The 27,209-nt window shown below is 36.2% G+C and overlaps 1 protein-coding gene across 6 annotated transcripts in view; it reads right to left on the reverse strand.

Annotated features, from left to right (window-relative positions):
• The window catches only part of NAALADL2 (N-acetylated alpha-linked acidic dipeptidase like 2), a 1,500,734-nt gene that overhangs the window by 802,609 nt on the left and 670,916 nt on the right, over positions 1-27,209 (reverse strand). For 5 of the 6 annotated variants that reach the window (XM_065942422.1, XM_065942424.1, XM_065942423.1 and 2 more), the window contains one exon: positions 9,967-10,468. In XM_065942422.1, the coding sequence (XP_065798494.1) occupies positions 9,967-10,460 (494 nt within the window). In that variant the 5' untranslated portion in view covers positions 10,461-10,468. Of the gene's footprint in view, positions 1-9,966; positions 10,469-22,393; positions 22,428-27,209 lie in introns of all 6 variants that reach the window. The other variant, XM_065942425.1, reaches the window with a different exon arrangement.

Genomic DNA, 27,209 nt, shown 5'->3' on the forward strand with positions numbered 1-27,209 from the left:
AATCCTCTGGTACCAATTTCTTCTGGAAATTTCCTGCCAAAAGGGTCACATTTTTCACCAAGAAGACTAGAATAGGAAACCTTCTGATACCCTGTTCCTATTCATATGAAGGACTCAGTTGCAACATATACAGATGTTAAGAAAATTCACTTCAATATATTTTAATTTCCTTGTCTGTAAAGCAGTGCTCTCACTGATACTATCTGCAGCCTTAAACAGCTAACATGGACCACTGGGTGTCAAACCATAATTATACATAATCAGCAAACTGCAACTCTTTCAAAAGATTATAACTGATTAAACAAGAACTAAGAGCTAAAGAATCTAGGGTTAACAAATCACTCTTAGAATGATCATTTCAGAATAAGGCAGCTGTAAGAAAGATTTTACTTATTGTGTAATGTGGAGTTGGTGGGAAAAAAACTAAACAGGAACAACCATGAGTAATGAAGCAGTCCTTAGAAATGAGGCTATTTAGGGAAGAAAAGCAGAACTTTAAGTAAGTGACCCTTTCTTCAGTAATTTTAAGGAGACACAGCAATGAAGCAGTGTTTCTTATTTAGAAGAATTAAGTTCTGTGTTGGATATTGCAAATAAATAGAAATTTAAGGGTCATCAGAAGTCACCATCTCCCATTTGCTGCTTCCTACTGAACTCATTCTTTACAAGTGGGTTAGTTTTGTATTTTTTGGTGTTGTTTATTTGCAAAGATAGTGGTAAAGAGCAAATAAATCAGCAGGGAAAAGAGTCCCATGGAAGCAAGGAGGACAGACAGGCTCCATCAAAAATCTGCTAAGTAATCCATAGTCCTATGGGCATCCCAGGGTAAAGGTCCAGAGGAACTGGCCTGGCCCACCCTCCAGGAACACAGCAAGTGTCCAGTTGAAACTGAATGGACCACTTCATTCAAAATTAACCCCTAGGCACCTCTGCAAATTAGTCAATCTCTCCCTCCTTCCCTTTCTATTGACTACAATGCAACATTTTGTGTCATTATGCTTTGTTGACTGAAAACTATGTTCCCATTGGTTCCCTCTGGCCAGTGGGTACATAAACACCATAAATGCAGGTATTGTGTACATCTTGTTCATCATTTTGGCACTAATCCAGCACACAGTAGGCCCATAAGAAATAGTTATTAAATAAATACATGCATAAAGAAATGTAGTGATGTTAAAAGGCACCTTGAATAAGATTTTGATGGTAGCCCATCAGGTGCAATTTTTTAATGGAATATAAATTTGATTAAGAACAAAACAAACCCTTAAACTAGAAAAGAAAGGTGTCTTCTTTCCCTAAAACAGTGTATAGCTTTGACAGTGCTTCTAACTCGTTAGCACTTTTCTATATAAATAGATCATATGCTTACCTTTGTGTATAAAGTCGTTGAAACATAATTTTAAAATTTGAACCAGGACAAACAGATTGAATGGGAATTTAGTTTCTCTAAATAAGAATGGCAGAAGGAAGGCTCAGATCTCTGTTATGTGGCATGCCAGCAGCAAGTGACTCACAGCCAGCTATGGCTCACAAGAGCAAGATGCAGAAAAAAATCTGTAAGGGTTTGGCCAAGAGAAAAACCCACAGGAGGTCACAAGGAGTAGCAGCCTATGAAAATCCGATACAGTTTATTAACATCTCGGCTGCCCCTCCGGGTTGAAACAAACCTTTTTCTCCTGTTGTGCTTTGCTCATGTGAATAGCAAGAGTATTCTGAGATAACCAGTTAAATTCTGCCACCCAGATACACTGAAGGCAGCTATAAGATAATTTCTGATGTTTCATCAAATTACAAAAATTATCAGACTAATAAATTAGAACTTTTAAATATATGCAGCAGCTTGAACTACAATATTGGTACAAGCTGATCTTACAAGTTGTTCCCTACAGAATAGAATTAATATGATGAAACTGAGTGAAGAAATAGAAAGAAAACACCCACACTGATTTTATTTTTATTGAAGGTAAAAACCACCTGCACACATTTCTTTTCAAAGAAAAATGTTCAGTTTCATTTTTCTCTCACAGATAGAAAATGTACTGCACAGAATTGGAACGACTTCTTTTGTTTCTTGTTCTATCAGAGTTTGATTTGCATATTTGGGGACATGATAACGTGTTCTCTGTGATTTAAAGAGTTTATAAAAAGGTAATTTGATCTCAAATTATAGTTTTCTTTATTTCTAATACTGAAAGCTACACACCCTTCTGAGACATGAGTCATGAGAGGAAGACATTAGCTTGCCTTGCATGAGATAATAAAAAAGTTCCACAGGGGACGAGTTACATATTATGACACTATGAATATAAGGCTCATTTGGATCTAATTCATCACTACATCATGTTGCACAGGAAAGCAATTTTTAAGCAATAGAAGTGCACTTCATTTGTAAAGGACCCAGCTATAACACACAATCAGTTATTGAAGACAGAAACTGATTTCCCAAATCAGGCATATAAAATTTAATATATTTGCTCCAGTTATAATGAAAGGGAAGGGAACTTCAATGCCATTTTTTCCAGATAAGAATGACTCTGTAAAATTTGGAAGATGCATTTTTGCTTTGGGAGTTGACTACATTTTGATATCACCAAATTTAATGAGTTGAGAAGATAAAGCATTTTTAAAATATTTTAAATACTTGGTAGACACCTAGAATGTAATTTAAAATTCTATCCTATAAATTTATTATTACATTATTAAAAATAAGATCTCAGATTAATAAAATAAGGATGATGATGATCATGGGCTTTTAAAAAAATTCAATTTTCCATATTATTCAGTTTAATCCTAAAGATTGACTAAATTATCCTACAGTGAAAACTACCCAGCCAAATTGCATCGGTTTATTTAAGTTTCCTAAATCTGCATGTATTACTAGTTAGGGTTCTCCAGAGTAAGAGGACAGGATGTATGTATGTATGTGTGTGTGTGTGTATATATATACACACACACACACATATATATATAGAGAGAGAGAGACAGGGAAAGGGAGGGGGTGGGAGGGAAGGAGGGAGATATCTATTTTAAGAAGTCAGCTTCTGCAACTGTGGAAGCTTGACAAGCTCAAAATTTATTAGACCAGTAGACTGGAGACTCAGAGAAGAGTTGCAGTTCAACTCCAAAGGTAGTCAGTGTGATGGTAGAACTCCCTCTTCTTCCAAATAGGTCAGTGTTTTTCTATCGCCTTCAACTGATTGGTTGAAACCCATCCACATTATTAAAGATAATCTACTTTACTCAAAGTCTACTGATTTATATGTTAATCGCATTTAAAACAAAACACTTTCACAGAAATATCTACAATACTGTTTGACCAAACATCTGTGCACTGTGGCCTAGCCAAGTTGATATATAAAAATAACCATCAAACTGTAGTTATATAAACATCTAACATTTGGGAAAAAATTCACCTATCCATTTTGTTACAGTTTCCCAAGATGGGGCAGTGGAGAGGAAGCTTTCATCATCCATTTTTAAACATCTGCATTACCAACCAACTTTACTTTCTCTCCCATTACCTGCTGCTGCTGCTAAGTCATGTCAGTCATGTCCGACTCTGTGCGACCCCATAGACGGCAGCCCACCAGGCTCCCCAGTCCCTGGGATTCTCCAGGCAAGAATACTAGAAATATCCAGTTAAAAAAATTTAGGTGACTGCAATAAACTATGCAATGTTTACAAAATTCAGTTCAGTTTGGTCGCTCAGTCATGTCTGACTCTTTGCAACCCCAATAGACAGCAGACTGTCCATCACCAACTACCCAGGCTTACTCAAACTCATGTCCATCAAGTCGGTGATGCCATCCAACCATCTCATCCTCTGTTGTCCCCTTCTCTTCCCGCGTTCAATCTTTCCCAACATTAGGGTTTTTTCCAATGAGTCAGTTCTTCGCATCAAGTGGCCAAAGTATTGGAGTTTCAGCTTCAACATCAGCCCTTCCAATGAACACCCAGGACTGATCTCCTTTAGGATGGACTGGTTCCATCTCCTTGAAGTCCAAGGGACTCTCAAGAGTCTTCTCCAACACCACAGTTCAAAAACATTAATTTTTCAGCGCTCAGCTTCCTTCATAGTCCAACTCTCACATCCATACATAACTACTGGAAAAACCAAAGCTTTGACTAGACAGATCTTTGCTGGCAAAGTAATGTCTCTGCTTTTTAATATGCTTTCTTGGTTGGTCATAGCTTTACTTCCAAGGAGCAATCATCTTTAATTTCATGGCTGCAGTCACCATCTGCAGTGATTTTGGAGCCCCCCAAAATAGGTCTGTCACTGTCTCCATTGTTTCCCCATCTATTTGCCATTAAGTGATGGGAACAGAAGTCATGAACTTAGTTTTCTGAATGTTGAGTTTTAAGCCAACTTTTTCACTCTTCTCTTTCACTTTCATCAAGAAGCTCTTAGTTCTTCTGTCATAGGGTGGTATCATCTATATATCTGAGGTTATTGATATTTCTCCTGGCAATCTCGATTCCAGCTTTTCCTTCATCCAGCCTGACATTTTGCATTATGTACTCTGCATATAAGTTAAATAAGCAGGGTGACAATATGCAGCCTTTATGTACTCCTTTCCCAATTTGGAACCAGTTTACAAAATTACCTCTTTTAAATTACCTACTTTAAATTTCTCCTATAAATTACCCTGATGAGATTATGGGTTTAATGTTTTTAGCTGCAATTGTCAAATATATTGCTTAATTTTTAAAGCCAGGATAGAGATTTTCAAATTACAAATCTCAAAGGGTCATCCATGTCGGTTATTTGAATCTTGATTTTATTGACATTAAAAGGGGACATGAAAGAGAGAAATATGTAATCAGTTCCCAACCTTTCCATGTTTAACTATACTTTACTCTATTGAATGTGATCATTACCGACTTTTCTATTGCAAGAGTGTCAGGAAGTCAAGTGAATCCACAGGAAACTGACATACTTTATCCTCAGAGGAAATGGTTTATTTTTCCCTTGTACTATATCTGACTGATCTTGCTCCTTTTTTTGGAATGAATAAGATCAAGAAGTGAATGGATGAAAAAGCCTATTATAGCCAATGTAGGAAAGATATAAGAAAAAATGTGATAAGCCTTAAGGTTGAGCAATTTTCATGATAGGCAGCCAGTAAGCACAGATGATCTTGATATATCTGGCAAAAATATTTCACTGACCGTCACTGAAAAAGAGTCCTACCTTTATGTAAAATACATTCCTCCCATTAAGAAAAAATCAAATTTGAAAAACTAAGAGTTCCTTTATCTTGATCCTTAACAATCTAATTCATTCCTGGTGTTTCACTTCAGAGACAGACTTAGTGAAAAAGAAAATTTGCTTACTAGGAAAGTAAGTAACCTAATTGTAGTATGTAACTTTGAATATAAAATAATTGAGTGTGGAGTGTGTAGGGAGCAGGAAGAGGGCAAGAGATAATGGATGGGATTGAGAGGAGGAGAGAAGGTAGAAGAAAAATCCTTTGATTCTAGTTCACCATTAAAAAGGAAGAAAGCATGACTTCCAGCTGAACTGGCCCTAGCCTGAGACAACCCATTCCTGACACTGGCAGGGCATGAAAAGGTCTGTAAGGGAATCTACTTTGCACCTCCATCAAACCTGTGATCAGAGAAATATCTTTCTGTGCAATTTTTACTTTAATTTCTTCTTTATAGAAAGGAAATGCTCTCTAGATTAAACAGAATATCATTAAAAACTGTCGAGTGATTGGCAGACTGCTTGGAATACAGCAGACACACAGCACATGTTTTCATTAGAGAAAAGAAAATCTGCTATCCTTAAAATCAACTTTTTAGCATATGCTAGAGAATGTACATACATTAAAAAGTCAAAGGTTTTATATATATATGTGTGTGTGTGTGTGTGTGTGTATGCATAATTTTGAATTTCAATAATATACATAAAGAGCCAAAAGTATATGTTCTTTTCTTTTAAAAAATGACCATACACATGGAAGTGAAGGCTTTATAAGAAGGTCTATATTTTGGGTACATTGTCTCCTGCAATAAAGATTTACTGAGTGACCATGTACTATCACCCAAGGACAGGGCCAGACTCATAGTTCTTTCTCTCTTGCAAGATAGAAGGTGGTTTATGTCAACAGAAAGAGAGAAAATAAAGTACTGATTGTTGCAGGGAAAGAGAAAGAACTCAACTGGTGGGAGATCAAAAATGGGGATTATAGGGATTCCCTGGAAGTCCAGTGGTTAGTACTCAGGCTTTCACTGACGAACATGAACACCCTCAAAAGTTGCCTAGGATTAAGAAGGTGGCCTTTGTTTCAAAGACCCTCTGTCAATAATCCTCATCCATCCTCTTGTTGGGTGCTGCTCTTGCTCCTGCCAAAGGCCTAAGGATTGTGAAAGGCATGAGCTTTCATCTGTGAGTTGAACCAGTCAGTTAAGGGAATTAATGTCACTCTACAAAACACTGAGAAACTCGGTGAAGCAGTTGCTTTATCTAAAGCCCAGAGTAATAAAATATTGTGGATAATTAAATAAATCTTATCCTTTGCATTTCTTTTGTGATTAAATTTGAGACAATATGTTTTTGCTATCTGGAGAGATCAATGATAGAATAGTTAATTACTTTCTTTAGGAACCATCACTCTATTACTGTTAAATTCATTCTGTTGTCATTTGCATAAATTGAATTATGTGCACTGCTTAAATACATTTACATGTTTTTCTCCAGTTCAAATGCCATTTGCTTTACTGCCTTCTTCATATTTCCGAACCTTCCTGCTCTCATTCCCTCTAATACTAAAATTGGTTAGGGACACACATACACACACACACAAAGACAGGTTAAAATATAATTCAAGACAGAGGAAGAACAGGAAGATGTCTGAAAAGTACAGCTCGAGACCAGAGAATAGTTGCTGATAGCATCATCATCAAACCTGGCATTTTAAAAGTATAATTGTAAATTCATATACACACAAACACACACATATACATACACACAGATATATATATATATATATATATATATAGATATATATATATATAGATATAGATATATAGAGAGAGAGAGAGAGAGAGAGAGCAAGCAAAAGCAATCTAGGCACGAGCTGTGGGATCAGAGGAGAAATAACTGAAGATAATTTATACATGTCCTAAACTTCTAAAGAGTTAATCATCAGCTAAGAAAGTATGGTGTTTTATTTAATGTTTGTAAAGATCATTACACAGTATAACTTAACTCCTGGCTAATTACTTGCAATGAGCCAGAGAATAAAGAAAAATACTGCCTCTGTCCAAATAATGCAGATATTTTAAAAATCTAGGGATTTTTCTTATTGTTCATTTCATTTTTATTTGTTAACAAATAAAATGCATCAATTAAATGAAATTCAGAAAGACGGGACACCATATATGAAGTAATAGACTACTACAACATTCACTAAATATAGACTTTTAAATTATAAAAGTAGTTCATACATGCAAAAAGAACTACAAGTGGTCAATTAAGATATAAAAGTTTGTCAACACTATTTTTGATCTATCAAAATTAAAAATACCAAGGACCTAGAGGTCTGACAGTCCTGCAAGGCAATTTGGTACACAGTGCAAACAACTAAACAAATTTAAACTCTCTGAATCTGCGATCTGCTTTCAGGAATTTATCAGAAGGGGATAATTAAATACGCACACTTATGTATGAAGATGTAGGTACAACCTAAATGTACATTTATAAAGAACAGGCACAATAAATTCAGGTCCTCTACATAAGGGAAGACCAGCAACATTTTAATGTAATGATTCAATTCTGGTCCTCAATATATTTTAAGTGGAAACAATTCAAAAGCAGATGTCAAAAAATATACATGGTATAATGCAATTTTGCTGCTTGATAGGAAAAGATAGAAAGAATAAAATTATGAGAGTAAAGTGGTAAGATTATGGGTGTATACTTTATTTTTTTCTAATTTTCTGTCTACATTTCACTTATAAGAAGGGGAAATAATAATTCCCTTTTATTAAAAAAAAGATACAATATTAGCCATAATTAGAAAGTAGAAAGGAACTAAAGAGCCTCTTGATGAAAGTGAAAAAGGAAAGTGAAAAAGTTGGCTTAAAACTCAACATTCAGAAAACTAAGATAATGACATCTGGTCCTATCACTTCATGGCAAATAGAAGGGGAAACAGTGGAAATAGTGACAGACTTTATTTTCTTGGGCTCCAATGCTTTGCCCACCTGATGAGTAAAATTGACTTAGTGGAAAAGACCCTGATGCTGGGAAAGATTGAAGGCAGGAACTGGGAATGACAGAGGATGAGACGATTGGATGGCATCACCAACTCGAAGGGCATGAGTTTGAGCAAGCTCCGGGAGTTGGTGATGAACAGGGAAGCCTGACGTGCTGCAGTCCATGGGGTTACAAAGAGTTGGACACGACCGAGTGGCTGAACTGAGCTGAATCAAGGGCCTTCCTGCTGGATTCAGCCAATCAACTGATAACTGGGAGGAGGGCAGAAGGAAGAGAGAAGCCATGGTACTTTTTATTCTGCTTTCAGTGGTGCCTCTGGCTGAGGTTACATCCCCCACCAACCCATTTGTGTATGCAGAAAGTTCCAACTTCCACTGAGTTTCCCCGACTCACTCTGTTTCTCCAGCCTACGTTTAGTAATGACTCCATTCTGCTGTTCCTCTGTTGGCTGTCTCAGTATCCCCAGATGGGCTTCTCAGTTTTTCATCTCGGTTGAAATTATTTCCCTATTTTAAATGCCCTCTCTTTTAAATATTCAGGGAGTTTTCTGCTGTAGTTGGATTCCAATTGATATGCTCGCTCACTATAAGACAAGGTTGTATCTTTCACTCAATTCACTATAAACAATTGACATTGAGAAATACCATGGAAATTGTTAGTTTCTTCATTTGACAGAGACATAGAAAGACATAGAAAATGACCATGAGTCATTGAGATATGATGTTCAGAAAGAATATTTCACCAACATCACTGCATGTGATTAAATGATGCATCTGCAGTTGGCATGCTCCTAGAAGATCCCTAGAAATGCACATGTGCTAACATATTGATGGTAATAAGTTGGTGTAACCCAAAAGGAATATCCTTCTGACCCAATATCCTTTTTTCTCGATTACCTACACACAACAAAAATGTGTAAATTAGGATTAGTCTTTATTACCAAGTATGGAAGACACAAATGAATGCTAATAATTTCTCTTCCCTTCCAATTCCTCACCTCTCTAAATATGTCAACTAGGAAACCCTTTACAATTCAACATATATGTTTATGATAGGATAAGCAAAATTTAACTTACCCATTTGTCATATGATTTGAGTGGAGATTTTCCCAAGAACTCAGAATTAAAGCCTGATAAAAATATTTTATAATTTAACTTATAAATAATACATTCTGGCTAAAGAGGTCATAGGCAGAAAATTACGTTAAAAGAGAAATGACCTTTAACAACTGCCTGATACATGCAACCCAATGTGTTTCAATAAAAATACTCATTGGGAAGCTCAGTGATGCAGGGGACCAAATACTACCAGTGCTTGCCTACCTCCTGACAGTTATTTCAGTCCATAAAGCACATTTATTTTATTCTGATGTCATTAAAAATTTCAATCATATGGCTAATGCCCTAGTTTTTATTACATGTACATCCAGCAATCTTTGCATCCCAATTTGCCCTACCTGGGATTTCCAAAGAGGGAGAAAATATAATGGCTCCAGTCTTTTAGTCTCTACAGTGGTTATGGTTCTTATTATTGATTATTAAAGCAGCATCATAAATTTGTATTATAGTATCATAAATCTGAAACCATGCATCCCCCTCTGTGAAGGTGTTGTGGTAAGTTATGTCTCTCAGCTTGCCAGACTAACTTTAAACCACGGAAGCATCACCAGTAGGATATTCCCTGTAAGACAACTTTCCCAGGAGATGCATCCCACCAACATCCATTTTTTGCACACCTACCTGAAAGACTTCTTAATATCTTCTGCTTGGATTGTCTTGAGAATCTCCTGGTATAACTGAAGATCAAGTGTTCCTGAAGATGTAGCACTTGAAGGGCAATTTTTACTTGAGTAATAGCCTATCAAGATTCCAGAAATAAATAAAATGATTGCCGTGCAAAATATTTTTAAAAGGCGGCAAAAGTTGCAGGAGTTGCTCTTTGGTGCAGATCTTGTATAATGGGTCACATAGTCAGATTCTTCTTGAAGTCTCTGAAACCTTCCTTTGGGTGAAGTTGCTGGTTGAATGGGATCAAGATTGAGGTCTGCAGTCTCTGAATTTTCCAGGTTCTGATGCTCAGCACTGTTTAGCTGGAACTGGTCAAAACCAGGCTCCTCCAGTTCCTTTTCCATGTCCCACTCTAAGTCAAGTGCGGTGGCTTGGAGGTCATCATTGTCTAAGTACTGTGAATGCCCTGGAGCTCTTTGATCAGCACTGACCTTCTGATAGGCCATTTTTTTACCTGTGAAAATAAGAGAAGTATATTTTCTGAAAATAAATCAACAAAGACAACCTCCAAGATGAAAACAAAACAGTAATCTATATCACGTTCTAAGTCACTTCAGTCATGTCTGACTCTTTGAGATCCTTATGGACTACAGCTTGCCAGGCTCCTCTGTCCATGGGATTCTCCAGGCAAGAAGACTGGATTGAGTTGTCGTGCCTACCTCTGGGGCAGTCTTCCCAATCCAAATTAGCTGTTTAGAAAATTGTAATGATTATGAGTAGGGGAAATACATCATTCCTGTAGTATGTATATATGTATGCATGCATGCTCAGTCATGTTCAACTCTGGGAACCCGTGGACTGTAGCCCTCCAGGTTTCTCTGTCCATGGGATTTCCCAGGCAAAAATATGGGAGTGGGTTGTCATTTCCTCCTCCAGGGAATCTTCCCAACCCAGGAATCAAACCCGCATCTCTTACATTTCCTGAATTGGCAGTCAGATTCATTACTGCTGAGCCACTGGGGAAGCCTCCCTAAAGAAAACCATTCAATAATAATTTAATCTTATACTGTGCTGTTGATGTTTACTATAGGAGAAAAGACAGCAAATAAAAATAGAAGGCACCTGATGCAAAACTATGAGAAAACATAATACACACACATACACACACACTATTCCTCTGAGGCTCAGGAGAATAAAACTCAAATGCACAACTGCATTAAAGATAATGTACGTAATGGAGAAAAAGTTTAAACTTTTTTCAAGGTCACTTTTAAGAAAAACTGAGAACAGAAGCAATAATGATGTGACTTTTTAAGTTAAGATGAGGTGGGAGTGGGGGGAAGACCCTGGGATCAGTTACATTACCAGAGCTCATTTTAAAAGCCTAAGTTTAGGGTAAGAATGAGAACAGTAAAATGGAGAAGCACCTCTACAGAAACTCAAGAAGCAAAATACGGTGTTTTGCCTACTCATGAGTTATCAAAATGACTGAAAAACCTTAACACTACCATGGAAAGCTAACATGTTCCCTGGGATTAGTGACATGAATTGGCCTGGCTCGCTGAACTTTAAATAAAGTCTGGGATGGCACCTGTCCAAACAAGGAAGCCTTCTGCCAGGATAGGAGGGTTGAGTTCCATAACCTTGCTATAGAGTGGCAGATGGAGGCTTTTCTCCCCTACCCAGTTCTGGATGACAGTGCTCTATCCTGCAGGGTGGTATTAGGATAACTGGGCTAATTAGCTACAAGTGGTCTTCAGTCTGCATTCAGGAACACACTGGTGTATTGTGGTTGCAGATTAAGAGTATTTATACTTAAATTTTCTGTGTGTTAGATTTGTCATCCCAGCTGGATTCTTAGGCCTCTCACTATGTTTTATGATTTTTCTATGTGCCCCACTGTGGTGGGTGCAAAACAGAAGACAGCTGACAACTGATTTCCTAAATGCCTTAGGGCCAGTTGTGAACAAGTGAACTCTAATGAAAAAGATACGAAGACTTCATGAGAGAGTGGCATTATGTACAGAATGATGGGTATATACAATTTCAACCCTGGCTGGCAGATGTCCATATACATTAAAACGTCCTGAATGTTTAAGACAGTTCAAGTACCATTAAATATTAACTTTACAATATAAAAATTTTAACTCTGATTAGATTTCTCATCTGCTACCATATCCTCTAGGATTTCTTCTTGTCCAGAGCTGACTCAACAAAGATGAGTATCCAATATATGTCAGGTACTGGGATAGGCAGTGAAAACAAAGATGAATGGGTCCCTATTCCTCAAGTAAGAAATGATTCAAAAAGAGCAACAGGCATTTGAACAAAAAAGTCAGTCACATAACAAATACAAAATGCAAGGGAGACTCGGTGGTAATGGATTCTAGCAGGAAATGTGGGAAATGACTCTCTGTTCAAGTTATTTCTAACTGGAGAGAAAAGAGGACTGCTATTGGAGAGAAGGGAGAAGTTAAACTAGGGCAGACAAGGAGTGTGAGAGGAGAGCAGCTAGGCAGGGGTGAAATATGTAAACACACAGATAAATAAAAGTGCATGGTACACGGACCACTTGATAAATCCAGACTGGTGTGCTATGACAGAGGATGGAGCACAAGAGCCTGAGTTGGAGAAAAAGCCAAGAAAGGGTAATCGTGGGCAAAAGGCTTACCTTCTCTGCAACTCAGGGTCTTCATTTGTGAAACGGGCATGATGGTAGCATAAACCTCACAGTACCATCAATAGAATTAACTGAGATAGCGAACCTAAAACACCGATTTTGTGTCATACAGGCTGTATAGGTTTGAAGGGCCATTTCTTAGAAGAGGGAGGACTATCAAGGATTGTTGAAAGAAATATAATGAGTTAAATAATACAGAATGCACAATTCTTCACGACATTGTGGAAAAGGGAAGAAGTTGCCTAATATGCTCACGCACACACAGTTGACACACATGACACTTGTTTCACAGTTAGTCTCTATGTAGACTGAGGTCTTTTTTTAAAGTGTCACATGACATACTAACTGTTATGCAGGTGCTTAATTGGTACTATGTATTAGAAGAGCCTCAGGAGTGAGTGACTCTTTTTTTCTCCTCCCTCTTCTGTTCTGCCTCCTTCCCTCTCCCCTTTTTCTGCTTGACCTGGTTTCCACAATGATTAAAAAAAAATGCATTATTTTAATTCTGTCTTTGGTCACATCAAGACAAGCAGAGAAATGGAGTGATTATGGAGTTAGTGATAATTATTGACAGGTTAGGAGATGGTTATAGTTGGTTTAAAAAAAAAAAACAGCATGAGACATTACTAGAGAACAGGAAAAAGCTGAAGGCAGTAGAAATAAAGTATCTTTAAAATCTATGATTCTAACCTCTTTCATATTACACAGGAGGAAGCTGATGTCCAATGCTGAATCATTCTTTTGGCTGAGAAAAGTGATACTTCGGGGATACATTTCAGGTGATTTGTGGTTTTATAAAACTATGAGATTAATGTTAGTGATTAATAAGCTGTGGTGTTAAAAACCCCACAATCCATTTTTTAATGTACACTGCAAAATACTACAATTTCTAGCAGTAATCAAAATTTTTTTCTTATTTGACTTATCTTGACATATGATTACTTACTTCTTTAACAGTAGAGTTTATGCATTATTGATTTATTTAGACACTCTTTCAATATAGTTTTCTAGATTTTTTTTCCTCCAATTTTAATGAATCAGAGTGTCTCTAATAGTTTTCTTTAAAAATACTAAATTGTAGACTGTGGTTTATGCTCAAGGAAGATTTTGGCACACAGAACTTACTACAGAAATGTGAGATCTCTAATTCTGACCTCTAATACAAACATTCAAAGTCATTTCTCTACAAATCATTTACAAACCAACTGCAATGATGAGGAAGAGTTTTCATTTCTAGCCTGACAATAGGCATTCCATCACCTGTACATCAGCAATTTAACGCTTTTCAAACATCAGACAGAGCCATCAATTAGAATGTTATGCAGATACAGATATTAACTCCTCACCATGATGGATATCTCCCTAACATCCTTACTACCACTTCTGAACTATTACACATTTATAAATTTACACTAAATTCTATCTTCCAGGAGAGCAGTATCTGCATGGATTGAGCCACTTGATCTAACAAAACCCCAAATTTTAGGAACATTTTTAAAGAAATAAGTATGTGATAACACATATAATGGGCTTCCCTGGTCCCTCAGCTGGTTAAGAATCTGCCTGCAATGCGGGAGACCTGGGTTCTATCCCTGGGTTGGGAAGATCCCCTGGAGAAAGGAATGGCGACCCACTACAGTATTCTAGCCTGGAGAATTTTTCTCTAAATGAGATGTATTTAGTAGGTATACATCAAGGCACAGAAATTTGTTACCTTTCTTGAAATAGAAGTATTTGTAGCATTCTTACATTCTTTATTATACTTCTTTTTGTTATAAAACTTAGTTTTTATGAAAAGCGCAATTTTCAAATACCTTATTTGTTCAGGTGGAATCCCTTCCTAACCAGGCCCACAGCGCAGTCTAAATTGTTTTTAAAATTCAGTATACTCAAACATTTATCTTTTATACATACTTACTCTTTTGTAAGGGAAAGAAAACAAACATAAGATGAACTAAGAGATATTTTTCTACATTATGACAAGCTTAGATCAATAAAAAAGAATTTGTATTCTTACTAAACATATGAGTAGTTTAAAATAAATTGATACTTCTGAATGCTATCTTTCACACATTTTTACTGGCTGAAACTAAGTAAGTTATACAGGAATAAAAAATGAATATAGAAATAGGCTAAAATTTCAGTATATAAAATACAGTCTTTCAAATCTAGCAGTCCAACAGCTGGCAGATAATTTAGAAAATAAATACACACTAAATGAAAGTTTCATTTTAATAAGTTATATATTACAGATGCCACTTAGAAAGAAAATTATGGCACTGTTACTTCCTTGCTCAGCAATTGCAATGAGGGAATTTACTACGTGAATGCTCTGACCTTTTCAATCTCTAAATTAACACTATAGTCAGACTACTTGGTTCAAATCCTAGCTCTGCTATGGAATTTAAACTGATAACTTAATATCTTTATGCTTAAACTCCATATTTGTAAAATGGATATATAATAAGAGCATTGTATTTGCAGCATTAGTACAAGTGATATAAATTATTAAAGGTGCTTAGAACAAGGTCTAATACGGTATAAGTGATCCACTAACACAGCATCACTCCACATCTATAAAGTTTACAAAATTAAATATTTGGAGCATACAACTTTAAAATACAGACTTAATTAAATTATGACCAGAGGGCTTAGGTTTCAATCACAAGAACCTGGAGATAATGAGGTGGAGCAGTGCACTCAAGCACTTTTGAGAATGGGAAGCATCTGTTAGTCATTAACTGTGCTTCAGATAGATATGAGAGAAGTGAGGCTAATATGTACACAAAAGTTATCATTAATTTGACCTGCAACTGCCAATTCTGCATTGTGCTATTACAGAGTTCAGTTTCTTTACAGTCAATTAAAAAAAAAACAATAGCTTTTCCATAACGCTCAAGAGTTCAGTTTAATGATTTCAGGAATTAGTGATAATTAATCATGAACATGGGTTAGGCATTTTTTTTTTGTAGAAAAGCATGTTTGCTTAGATGGTTGACTTGATCCACTCACTACGATAATACTGATAGTATTTTAACTGTAACAGTATAAAAGACCATATGGATCTTATTAGAATTACGAACACATCTAAAGGCTTTTCTACTTGTAAAAGTTATTTTACAAGTAAGATAAATAAATGAGGCTGGCAGATTAATTTGAAAACATAAGGCAGAATCTCAATTTCCTATGACAGCTCTATGATTGAATCTTTATTGTACAATGGGGAAAAATATATTCATATAGTGTTTCCTAAAGCTTAGAATGTCAAATCATTTGCTGGTTGGAGTGGATTGATTTGAGGCAAAGGCATTTCTTAGAAATGTCAGTGCATCATCAAAAGGCATTCATTATGCACCTCCGTGCAGCATCACTTTAGATGCTGCACCAGTGAACTAGGAGTGCCCAGAGGAATTTTTATATTTAAGTTTAAGGATATTCCTTATAGGCTGAAAACATTTGACATAAATTTTTCAGTATGAACCTAGTTTGTACAAATAAAGCCTATATTTGTGAAATAAATTTCTGTTGTTGAAAGCTTTAATGGTCTCAACTTGAGAGCAGGGCCAAAGATAAAACTATAAAAAGAGTAATACAGAAGACTCTCTTCCCTGACTTAATTTTTTCAGTATAATGAGATTTTTTTTTTCCATCTGGTTTTGTGAAATGGAACCTGGCAATTGCTACAGTGTCTGGAAAGGCAGTAAGAATTCCTTATTTAATTGCAATTTTGTATGATAACTGTATAAAATAAATGACAATTATTTGTTGTTCACGCCTTACTAATTTAAAGACTTTATAAAGTAAGGGGAAATTATTATCTGTGCTTTATTTTCAGGGGGGAAAAATACAGTTAGGCCAAACCTACTCTGAAACAGGTAATTGTACACTGAATTTAGGGAGAGTAGATTATCAACCTGGAGGTATATAACTAAAACTTAACTCCGAGGCCTGAGTACTTTGATCTCTAAAGGACATGTAAAAGGTATACTTCTAGGATGCCAAATTTATGAACTATAAATTGCAAAATGCAGTCATAACCATTTGAGGAAAAATTATTTGATGAAATCCTGCAGGTTTGTGTAAGTATGCTTTATATCACTTGCATATGTATGACCACCTGGCAGTTTCCTGAGTGGGCTGGCCTTCCTTTGGGTACTTATGTGTAATGCACACTAACTGAATAACTTCTTGGGCCCACCCAAGTTCCTGCATTTAAAGGAAGGTTTTCCAATATTAGAATGATATAATTCAGTACAAAACTTGGCAAAGAGAAGACAATTTAAATGAAGTGAAATAATGAAGTATACTCTATGGCTCACTTGAACAGGTAGATACTCTAGATAGTACTACATCTTCAAATTATTATGTGAGTTTCAATTTCCACTAGCATCATAAAACTATTTAGGGATATGTAAATCATTCCTGTTTCTGCCATGACTCCTTTCCTGGTCGTTTTTGATGTTGATTCCTTCTAGATTCTAGAGTATCCTTTGTTTCCAGGTCATCGTTCCATTTATTGTAAAGTATTTAAAGTATCCACTAACTTGCACAGAATTTACATCCTGTCCCCCTTCAGAGTAATGCACATGGCCTACATTAGAAATGCACATACAGGAAATAAAGGACACCACAAACTATAAAATAAACCAGAGGATAAAAACTCTGATCATGTAAGGAAAGCCACTGAAATTCAGCTTTAATGTAGTTGTGAGCTTCACTGCAGTCAGGATGCAGAAGTGTCTGTACGGTCTTCTTAGGCTCAGTCAGCCTTCCCCTAATCTCACTTGTTAATTATAAAACTGTCAGTTTTAGCTGAAGAGTTTACATTTATTTTTTTGAGTTCTCTCTCTTTGTAGTTGCAAATTTCCATATTGGTGAGCAACTTTCTCTATCTAGTCAGAGAAATCTATGAGTCTCTTTTTATCTTTAACTCTCAGATTTGAATATATAACACACCCATGTTATGGTATCCAAAATCATACGCCAATAGATGATTTATGGAGCCCTTAAAATAAGCAAAGATTTAATATAAGGTTAACATAACATACACGATATCATTTAATCAAACAATTCTATATGTTAAGTACTATTACTATTTCCATTTAACAGATGAGGTATCCAGGTGATACTAGCGGTAAAGAACCTGCCTGTCAATGTAGGAGACATAAGATGTAGGTTCAATCCCTGGGTCAGGAAGATCCCTTGGAGGAGGGTATGGCAACCCACTCCAGTATTCAGGCCTGGAGAATCCCATGGACAAAGGAGTCTGGTGGGCTACAGTCCATGGGGTTGCAGAGTTGGACATCACGGAAGCAATTTAGCAAGCATCTGTGACTCAGGGATTAAGTCATTTCCCCAAGTTCTCACAGCTATTAAAGTGCCAGTAGCTGGAGCATCACAACTGACCTGTCAAATTCCAAAACCTACTCTTTTCAAGCATTACAACTTCAGACTCTGAAAGCCCCCAAAAGCTGGTATGATGTTAGCAGTTTCAGAGATCTGATGGGCTTATTTATCCTTGCTTTGTCACCAATATGACTATAAGCGCCAGATGTGCATTAAATCTGAATGATTCTACCTGGATCCTTAGATTCCGCTGGAGGCTGCTCTGACTCCAGGACCTAAGAGATCTCTGTGGCTTGCTCTCCACATTGCCCTGGCTCACACTGATGTTTCTGGGCACTGTGGTTCTGAATAATGGAAAATTGCTTCCATGTCCATTGCTGTGAGGAAAAAAAAACACAATATCTAATTTATGGTCTCCTCTAAGCAATACTTTCAAAATTTCCTTTCTCTTGCTGCTGCTGCTAAGTCGCTTCAGTCATGCCCGACTCTGTGCGACCCCATAGACGGCAAACCACCAGGCTCCCCCGTCCCTGGGATCCTCCAGGCAAGAACACTGGAGTTGCCATTTTCTTCTCCAATGCACGAAAGTGAAAAGTGAAAGTGAAGTCGCTCAGTCGTGTCTGACTCTCAGCAACCCCACGGACTGCAGACTACCAGGCTCCTCTGTCCATGGGATTTTCCAGGCAGGAGTACTGGAGTGGGGTGCCATTGCTTTCTCCGTTTTCTCTTGCTACTGGGAGACAAAGAGCAGAACAACTGTGCTTAGAACTTGGAAACTACAGTTCACATTCAACCAGCTGCTGTCCTGTTTTCAGGCATTCAAACCCTTTGAACAAGCCCTACTACATGTGATTTGCATGAGTCTAAGAGGCCTTGAGAATGTCAGGAGTTAATGTGTCAATACATAGTCACTTCTCTACTCTGAGACCTGCCTGCCAGGAGGAGCCCCTTAGCTTGATAGATACACTGCAATTTTTTATCCTTTCAGCCAATGTGAATGATCTTAAATTGCTGCTTTTTGACTACAGCTCTTGGATTTCTGGGAACAGACAGAAGAAGCTTTTATCTACATGAGGTCACTAAGCACTCTATTTTTCACTTTTTTCAAAGGTACTTATTGGTTTACTTTTAAAATAGCTTTACTCTTCAAAAAGTATCAACAGGTTTCTACCAACTGGAAGTGCTTTATTTTAAAATTTGTATCCCTATGTTTCCTAAAATCATAACACAGAAAGACTATTCAAGGTCTGGGTTGGTAATTCAAAGCACCAGAAAATGTGCTTTTTGTTTTCGAAATGATTCTTCTCATACTTGGTCCTTGAGGGTGTTATTAGAAAAAAAAAAAAAAAAAAAAAATGTTAATAGATGGTGGGAAAGGAAGTAGTCCAGAAAAAAACACTGGTAGAGAATGTTTATGTTCACTTAAAATTCAGTTAGAAAATATGTATCATATTCAGTTCAGTTGCTCAGTTGTGTCCAACTCTTTGTGACCCCATGGACTGCAATGGACTGCAGCATGCCAGGCCTCCATGTCTATCCCTAACTCCTGGAGTTTACTCAAACTCATGCCCATCGAGTTGGTGATGCCATCCAACCATCTTATCTTCTGTTGTCCCCTTCTCTTCCCACCTTCAATCTTTTCCAGTTAGGGTCTTTTCAGATAAGTCAGTTCTTCACATCAGGTGGACAAAGTATTGGAATTTCAGCTTTAGCATCAGTCCTTTCAATGAATATTCAGGACTGATTTCTTTTAGGATGGACTGGTTGGATCTCCTTGCAGTCCAAGGGACTCTCAAGAGTCTTCTCCAACACCACAGTGCAAAAGTATCAATTCTTCTGTGCTCAGCTTTCTTTGTAGTCCGACTCTCACATCTATATATGACCACTGGAAAAACTATAGCTTTGACTAGACGCACATTTGTTGGCAAAGTAATGTCTCTGCCTTTTAATATGCTATCTAAGTTGGTCATAACTTTTCTTACAAGGAGCAAGCATCTTTTAATGTCATGGTTTCAGTCACCATCTGCAGTGATTTTGGAGCCCAAAAAAGTAAAGTCTCTCACTGTTTCCCCATCTATTTGTCATGAAGTGATGGGACCAGAAGCCCTGATCTTAGTTTTCTGAATGTTGAATTTTAAGCCAACTTCTTCAGTCTCCTCTTTCACTTTCAAGAGGCTCTTAAGTTGTTCTTCATTTTCTTCCATAAGGGTGGTGTCATCTGCATATCTGAGGTTATTGATATTTCTCTCGGCAATCTTGATTCCAGCTTGTGCTTCATACAACCCAGCATTTCTCATGATGTACTCTGCACATAAGTTAGATAAGCAGGGTGACCATATAAAGCCTTGATGTACTCCTTTCCTGATTTGGAACCAGTCTGTTGTTCCATGTCCAGGTTTAACTGTTGCTTCCTGACCTGCATACAGATTTCTCATATTAACCACCCCAAATCTATATTGGGTAAATTTTGAAAAACTATCCTTCAGCTAAACATCCAAGAGCAAAATTCTGATGCAAAAATTTTAGTATTAAGTTTATAAGCTATTACACCATGGAGTTAAGAAAATTAAAATTGGAAATTCACCCAAAAATACAATGATAGGAATTCACTATAGTTAACAGCATTCTATGCTCCTTATAAGACAAAGATCTTGTATATTAACTCACCTAATCTTAGAGCTAAAAATGAAATTAAGTGAATTATTATGTTTGCAAAAGTAGTAGAAATATATTAACTGTAAGAAAATAAATAATTGCAAAGTTTTCAATTGACAACTGATGGCAGAATCACAATTGAAAGGTTTTTTAACATAATCTCAAGCAGAACAATAGAGCAATAATTTGCCCAAGATTTTGCTATTCTTTCTTACTTCTAAAATGCCATATCTGTAATTTTTTATAGACATATATATATATATATATATATCTGAAGCTAAACAAAAATATATTTTTGCAGTGTTTTCTTCTAGATCTCCTACTCATACAAAAAATATAATGTTATCTAGAGTAAAGATGACAAAATTATTTTAACACACAAAGTCCAAATTCTTTCTATAAGTGACCTTTAAGTATGATAATACTAGTAACTATTAACCTTTTCAATAAAGAAAAGATTTATTGAAGAAGAAACAGGATGAGAAATACAATAGCAATATATTACATCTATATAACAATTTGATATTGAGAAACTAATTTTATTACTAATTTACATAGATGCATACTAATAGTTATGAGTAAATTAAAGCTACTAAACAATTTACCAAAAACTATATTAGGCACTGCTTATGTCATTTATATTTTATTTATGAACAGGAATATTATAAAAAATGGAAGACCTCCAATGGCACATAAAAGTAATGCTGATATGAAATTAAATGTCAGGCAAAAGTCATGAAAATGCAATATTCACAAAGGCATTAGATGTAAAATGTTTAGCAGAACTTTTATATAATTGACACTATTGAAAGGTAGTTTATTATAAAACATGCAAACTTTTCAAACTCACCTAGCACTTCAATTTTAAAATGTCAAATGTTACTTTACCAATATGAATTTTAGCTTCTTTTCTTATTTTCTTTCTTTCTATGATACATCCTTTATCTTTTTTCTTTATATTTTTGCTTCCCTTCAGCCATTCCCATTATTTTGTTTTCACTTTCCCATTTTTACTTTTTTCACTGTTGATGTTTCAGGCAATTGTTGAAGATAAAATAACTGAACCTAAAGAGATCATTTAATTCTTTTCTATATATTAGGAATGATGTATCTTGAACAATAATCAGTGGATTTATTTGAAATGAGGACCTGAAGGTGAAATCAAAGATTACATTTGGCCCTACCATTCCAATCACGCCAAATCTTGAATCTCCCAGATAGTAGTAAAACTCAACATACCCTTAACCTACTGCTTGGGAGTTCTGTTCTCTGACACTAGTAGGAAAAATGAAAGGCCTTCTCTCTAACACTTCTATAGAGATTTCCTTCAGCTCTTGGGACTTGTGGGTTTTCTCATTGCATTCGTCCTCTATAACTATAACCCTCAAACAGATTCTCCCTCTCAGTAACAGATTTTAGAAACCAAAACATTCTTTTTCTTTTATTTTTTTCAATCTTACAGAAGATTGAGGTATTTAATAATTCCTGGGTAATTTTAAAATATGTCAGAGCCTGAAATGATGGAAATATTATAGTTTCTGCCTAAAAAAGAACATAATCTTTAAAGATGTGGAAAATCAAAATTAAATTCAAAATTAAACAGGGACAAGAATCCCAACACAATTTGTAAGTAGGTGGTCTTGACTAGTTTAATTGTGCTAAAGAGCATAGAATTAGAGGAAAAAGGCACACATGTACTACTGTATACCCTCTACTTACACTAATTCATTTAACCATCAAACCATGTCATGAACTTACCATTGTTATCATCTCCACTTTACAAATCAGAACACTAGACAGAGGGAGAGAAAGGGAGCTGAAGGCACTTGCTCTAGATAGCACAGGACTTGAACTCAGGCACTATGACTGTGTCGTTAACTGCTCTACAATCATGATTAACCACTCTAGAATCATGACTTCAATCACACAGATCATATTTTTAGTTCCTCCAAAAATTAAGAAAAAAACAGAACATCACTCAATTTCCTCACAGTCAAACCCTAACATTTTGTAATATGACCTTTTCATAGAATTTCTATCCCTAAGTAGCTATCTCAGAGTCTTTCAGGAAAACAGAGAAGATAAGAAATGAACAAACTCACCTATTCACATACAGATGTAAGCCTCTAACTCTCTGGCTCACTAAATCAGCTTGTGACTTTCCCAAATAAATTTTAAATCTATCTCATGGCTACAGATGCCAAGCTCATGATTTTTTAAATTAATTTTTTAATTAATTTTTTATTGAAGGATAATTGCTTTACAGAATTTTGCTGTTTTCTGTCAAACCTCAACATGAATCAGCCACAGGTATATATATATATCCTCTCCCTTTTGAACCTCCCCCCATCTCCCTCCCCATCCCACCCCTCTAGGTTGATGTAGAGTGCCTGTTTGAGTTTCCTGAGCCACACAGCAAATTCCCGCTGGCTATCTATTTTACATATGGTGATGTGAGTTTCCATGTTACTCTTTCCATACAGCTCACCCTCTCCTCCCCTCTCCCAATGTCCATAAGTCTATTCTCAACAATAGACTTTTTTTCTCTGGTTCTGCCTTCAATAAGTACATCTTATTATTATTTTTCTTGACCATAGCTTTTATAATAATTCCTTGACCATGTAAATGTTTGTTGGACTAAACCCCTGAATAACATTTAAATGTATGCTCTTTTGGGAATATATATCTTAAGATCAATCATTTAACTTAAATATTATGACTGTTAATGAAACAAATTAACTGATAGTGCAGTATTTATTTGCAAAAGCATGTCTTACGAGAACTGTAATTAAGGCACAAATAACTTTTAGCGAGAAGGATCATTGAGGCCCTGAGCACTAGAAGTCCAACTACCCTGTTGAAACAAACATGTGGAGAGGCTCTGACCATATGGAAAAGCTGCTGAGCCCAGGCATTCAAACCAATGTGCCACACATGTGAGGACAGATCAGCCACCAGCTGATTTCCAAGCAACAAGCATGTGAAATCAAAGAATTGGCCAGAAGAAACTTGATCAAGTAAGAAGACATAATAAAACAGTGGTTGTTAAAAGCTAGACAATATGGGGGTGATCTGAAACTCGGCAGTAAGTGAGCATACGTGCTCGTTCAGTCCTGTCCAACTCTTTGCTAGCCAGAGGACTGTATCTCACCAGGCTCCTCTGTCCATGGGATTCTCCCAGCAAGAATACTGGAGTGGGTTGCCGTGCCCTCTGTGAGGGGATCTTCCCCACCTAGGGATCAACCCCCTGTCTCTTATGTCTCCTGCATTGCAGGCAGATTCTTTACCACTGAGTCACCGGGGAACAATCAGAATACCACTAAAGCTATTTTTCCAAACCAGAAATCTGACCACATCACTTGACTACTTAAAATTCCATGAAGGGTTTCAATCTGCACTAACAAGACATTTCAGAGACTCCTTTTCAAGGCAAAGAACACCTTTGTGCCCTGGCCTCAACTTCTCCTTCATCTTTTCTTCTACATCCGGCTTTTTTTTTTTAATTAATTTATTTATTTATTTTTATTTATTTTTTTTTTATTAGTTGGAGGCTAATTACTTCACAACATTTCAGTGGGTTTTGTCATACATTGACATGAATCAGCCATGGAGCTTCCGGCTTTAAAGAACACATCAGGCACTCTGCGTGTGGTGTTCTTCTGACTGATTTGCCTTCAGGTTCAAACTTTTGAAGGTAATTTGTCTACTTAGTTTTAATCTTTACAGCCTAGCACAGTATAAGGAACCTTATAGCTGCTCAATAAATGATAGGCCCTAAACAGCCATGGATTCTTGAAGAGTACAGAAGTTAGGGCACGTAATTGCTATTTTACCAGCATTGTGTCTTATAGTAAATGCTTCAGTTCATTTAGCCCTTAAAACAAGACCTAATATCTATTCTATGTACCTGTATGTGTTAACTGAAGAATAAAATTAAATATTTAACTACAGGCAGTTGATAAACTATAAAATCCAGTGTAATTGCTATTGTTTTAAATTTATAAGTGATAAAGAATCAAGGGAGCTTGGTTTGCATTTTGGATCTACAATTACTATCTATGAACACCAGGGCAGATCACTTTTCTTCCTAGGTAAATGTAGATTTATGTGTGTGAAAAACCAAATGAGATCACTGATAAAAATGTTTTAAGAATTATTTACCTTTATTATATAAAGATTGTCAATGATGAATAACATTGATTAATGTTAATTCAGTTAATCATTCTCATTTCTGTATCACAGGCAGCTACCCCAATTCCTGAAAATTGCTGAGAGGAAAACCACAAGTGAATTTGTACCACAAGTGCTTGAGTTTCTCTTATTCCTGAACAGGACACAGAGCCAGGAACCAGAGAACACAACAGAGCCTGGGCTATGTCAGATGTGAAGACTGTATCCAGGGGAGATGCACACACAGTAGCAAGAGGAGGAATCAAGCAGCTTCTGGAGAGAGGCCTTCTGCAAAACCTGGGGAGAGTTTAATAATTTTGAGTCCCTAAGATACACTATAAAATTACACCTTTCATAAATGATGTCTGCAAAAAGGGAATACCCAGAAGTTAAAAACAAACTCAGGTCCTGTCTATTGAGAGGGCAAATGTGAAGGGATCTATGGGAGATTAATCAATTCCCCTCCTCCACATAATACATTTTGAAAGGAATCTATTCAGAAAAATCCATTTATCCATGCCCAGAACAATCAAGACTGACTATGTAGAGATTGAAGTGCCTCAGTCCATCTGCTGATGATATTTATTGCTTTTTGGCACCTTTTACACATTTACCAAGCCTATGTAAAAGAAAGTCATGCTTCTTATTTCTAGGACAAAAACAGATGGTGCTCCAGCAGGTAATAATTTAATTAAATGGCTCCTAAAGCATGAACAAATTGTTCCAAAGGAAAGAAAATATTTTATTTATTCTTTAAAATAGGGAGGGGAAGAAAAAGCTAAATCAAGTTTGACTCTTAATGCAACATGATTAGTGTTTAACTAAATCTACTGTGCTTAAAAAACACAGTGCCTTTCCCTCTTTGTCTTCCTCCTAGTATAGAATCAAATTGTCTCAAATGATATGTTATTCAACAGGTTTATCTTTTTTATCTCTAAGAAATAAATTAAAGCTAATATGAAATAGTTTTGATAAAGCTGAAATCAGATATTTTTGGAGTAGGACTAATTTTTATGTTTCAATTAAGTTGCATAATGTTTTTCATGGGCTCAACAGCATAGAAATAATAAGCTACCTATCCAAAACTCAATTTATTAACAAACAAAAAGAAAGTCTTTCATTCCAGTTAAAGGCAGGAGGCCCTTTCAAAACCCCTGTGATATTGAAATGTTCTTATAGTAGAAAATAACAACAATGTTGTAGCAAAACATAGTAAAGATCATGCGCTTGGGTTTAAGACAGAAATGGGTATGAATCCCACCTCTGCCACTTGTCAACTGTGTGACTTTAGGACAAGAAATTAATTTTTCTAAAACTCTGCCTCCTAAATTGTATGTACATACATACACATACAAAGAATGACTATATTTACAGGGTCATTTGTGAGAGTTTAATGGATGAATTTCAAGCACTTAGCACATTCTTAAGGGTAAGCATTCTACAAATGGCTGCCAATCATCATTACCCTTAAAATTCATTAAGCAATAAGAATATTGTATAGTACTAGAGATGTAAAAATAGGAACACAAAAATAGAAAATGTTTCAAGTAAATTATAATCTAATCAGCAAAGATAAATATATATGCACACTTAAATCATTATTCAGAAGCAATCTGAGGGGTCTAAAAATTCAGGAATGATGAAATGAAGGAGGCTTTCAATAGAAACTAAAGCTATGCCTTGAAAAATGAATAGTGTTTAAGCATTAAGAAGTCCCTAAAGACAGAAAGATGTGGTCCAGCAGGAAGTTCGGAATGAGTGTATGCATCTGACCATCAATGAAAGACCTCTCTTAAATGACAAAATGATAAATAACAGAGGCCAATAGAAAATAAGTTTGGGTGGATGGGACAGGAAAGGTCTACCTATGTGAAAGGAGATCACTGCACCTTCTTCCAGGGCAAAGATTCCCTGAGAATTGTGTTTCCCAAAAATGGTGATATGGAATAAGAAAAGTTAGCACCAAGAACATTATTTCAGAGAAGCATGTAACCCAGGAGGTTTTCCAGGTGACTCAATGGTAAAGAATCCACCTGCCAGAAGGAGATGCAGGTTCGATCCCTGGGTTGGAGAGATCCCCTGGAGAAGAAAATCGCAACCCACTCCAGTATCCCTGCCTGGGAAATCCCATGGACAGAGGCTTTTGGTAGGTACAGTCCATGGGGTTGCAAAAGAGTCAGATATGACTTAGCATCTAAACAACAGATAACCCTAGAGAGTTATAGAATAGATAACAGAGAAGACTGAAGCCATTTATATTAAATGATGATGCCCTTTACTAAAGTTTGGTAATTTAGAACTCAAAGTGATAAACTTGGCTTAGTAATTTTATCACTGTTTAAAATTATACTGTTACATATTATATTTAATATCTACATATAGTAATTATATATTTAATTTTATA

This window comes from Muntiacus reevesi, chromosome 8 (assembly GCF_963930625.1).
Source record: "Muntiacus reevesi chromosome 8, mMunRee1.1, whole genome shotgun sequence".
NCBI lineage: Eukaryota > Metazoa > Chordata > Mammalia > Artiodactyla > Cervidae > Muntiacus > Muntiacus reevesi.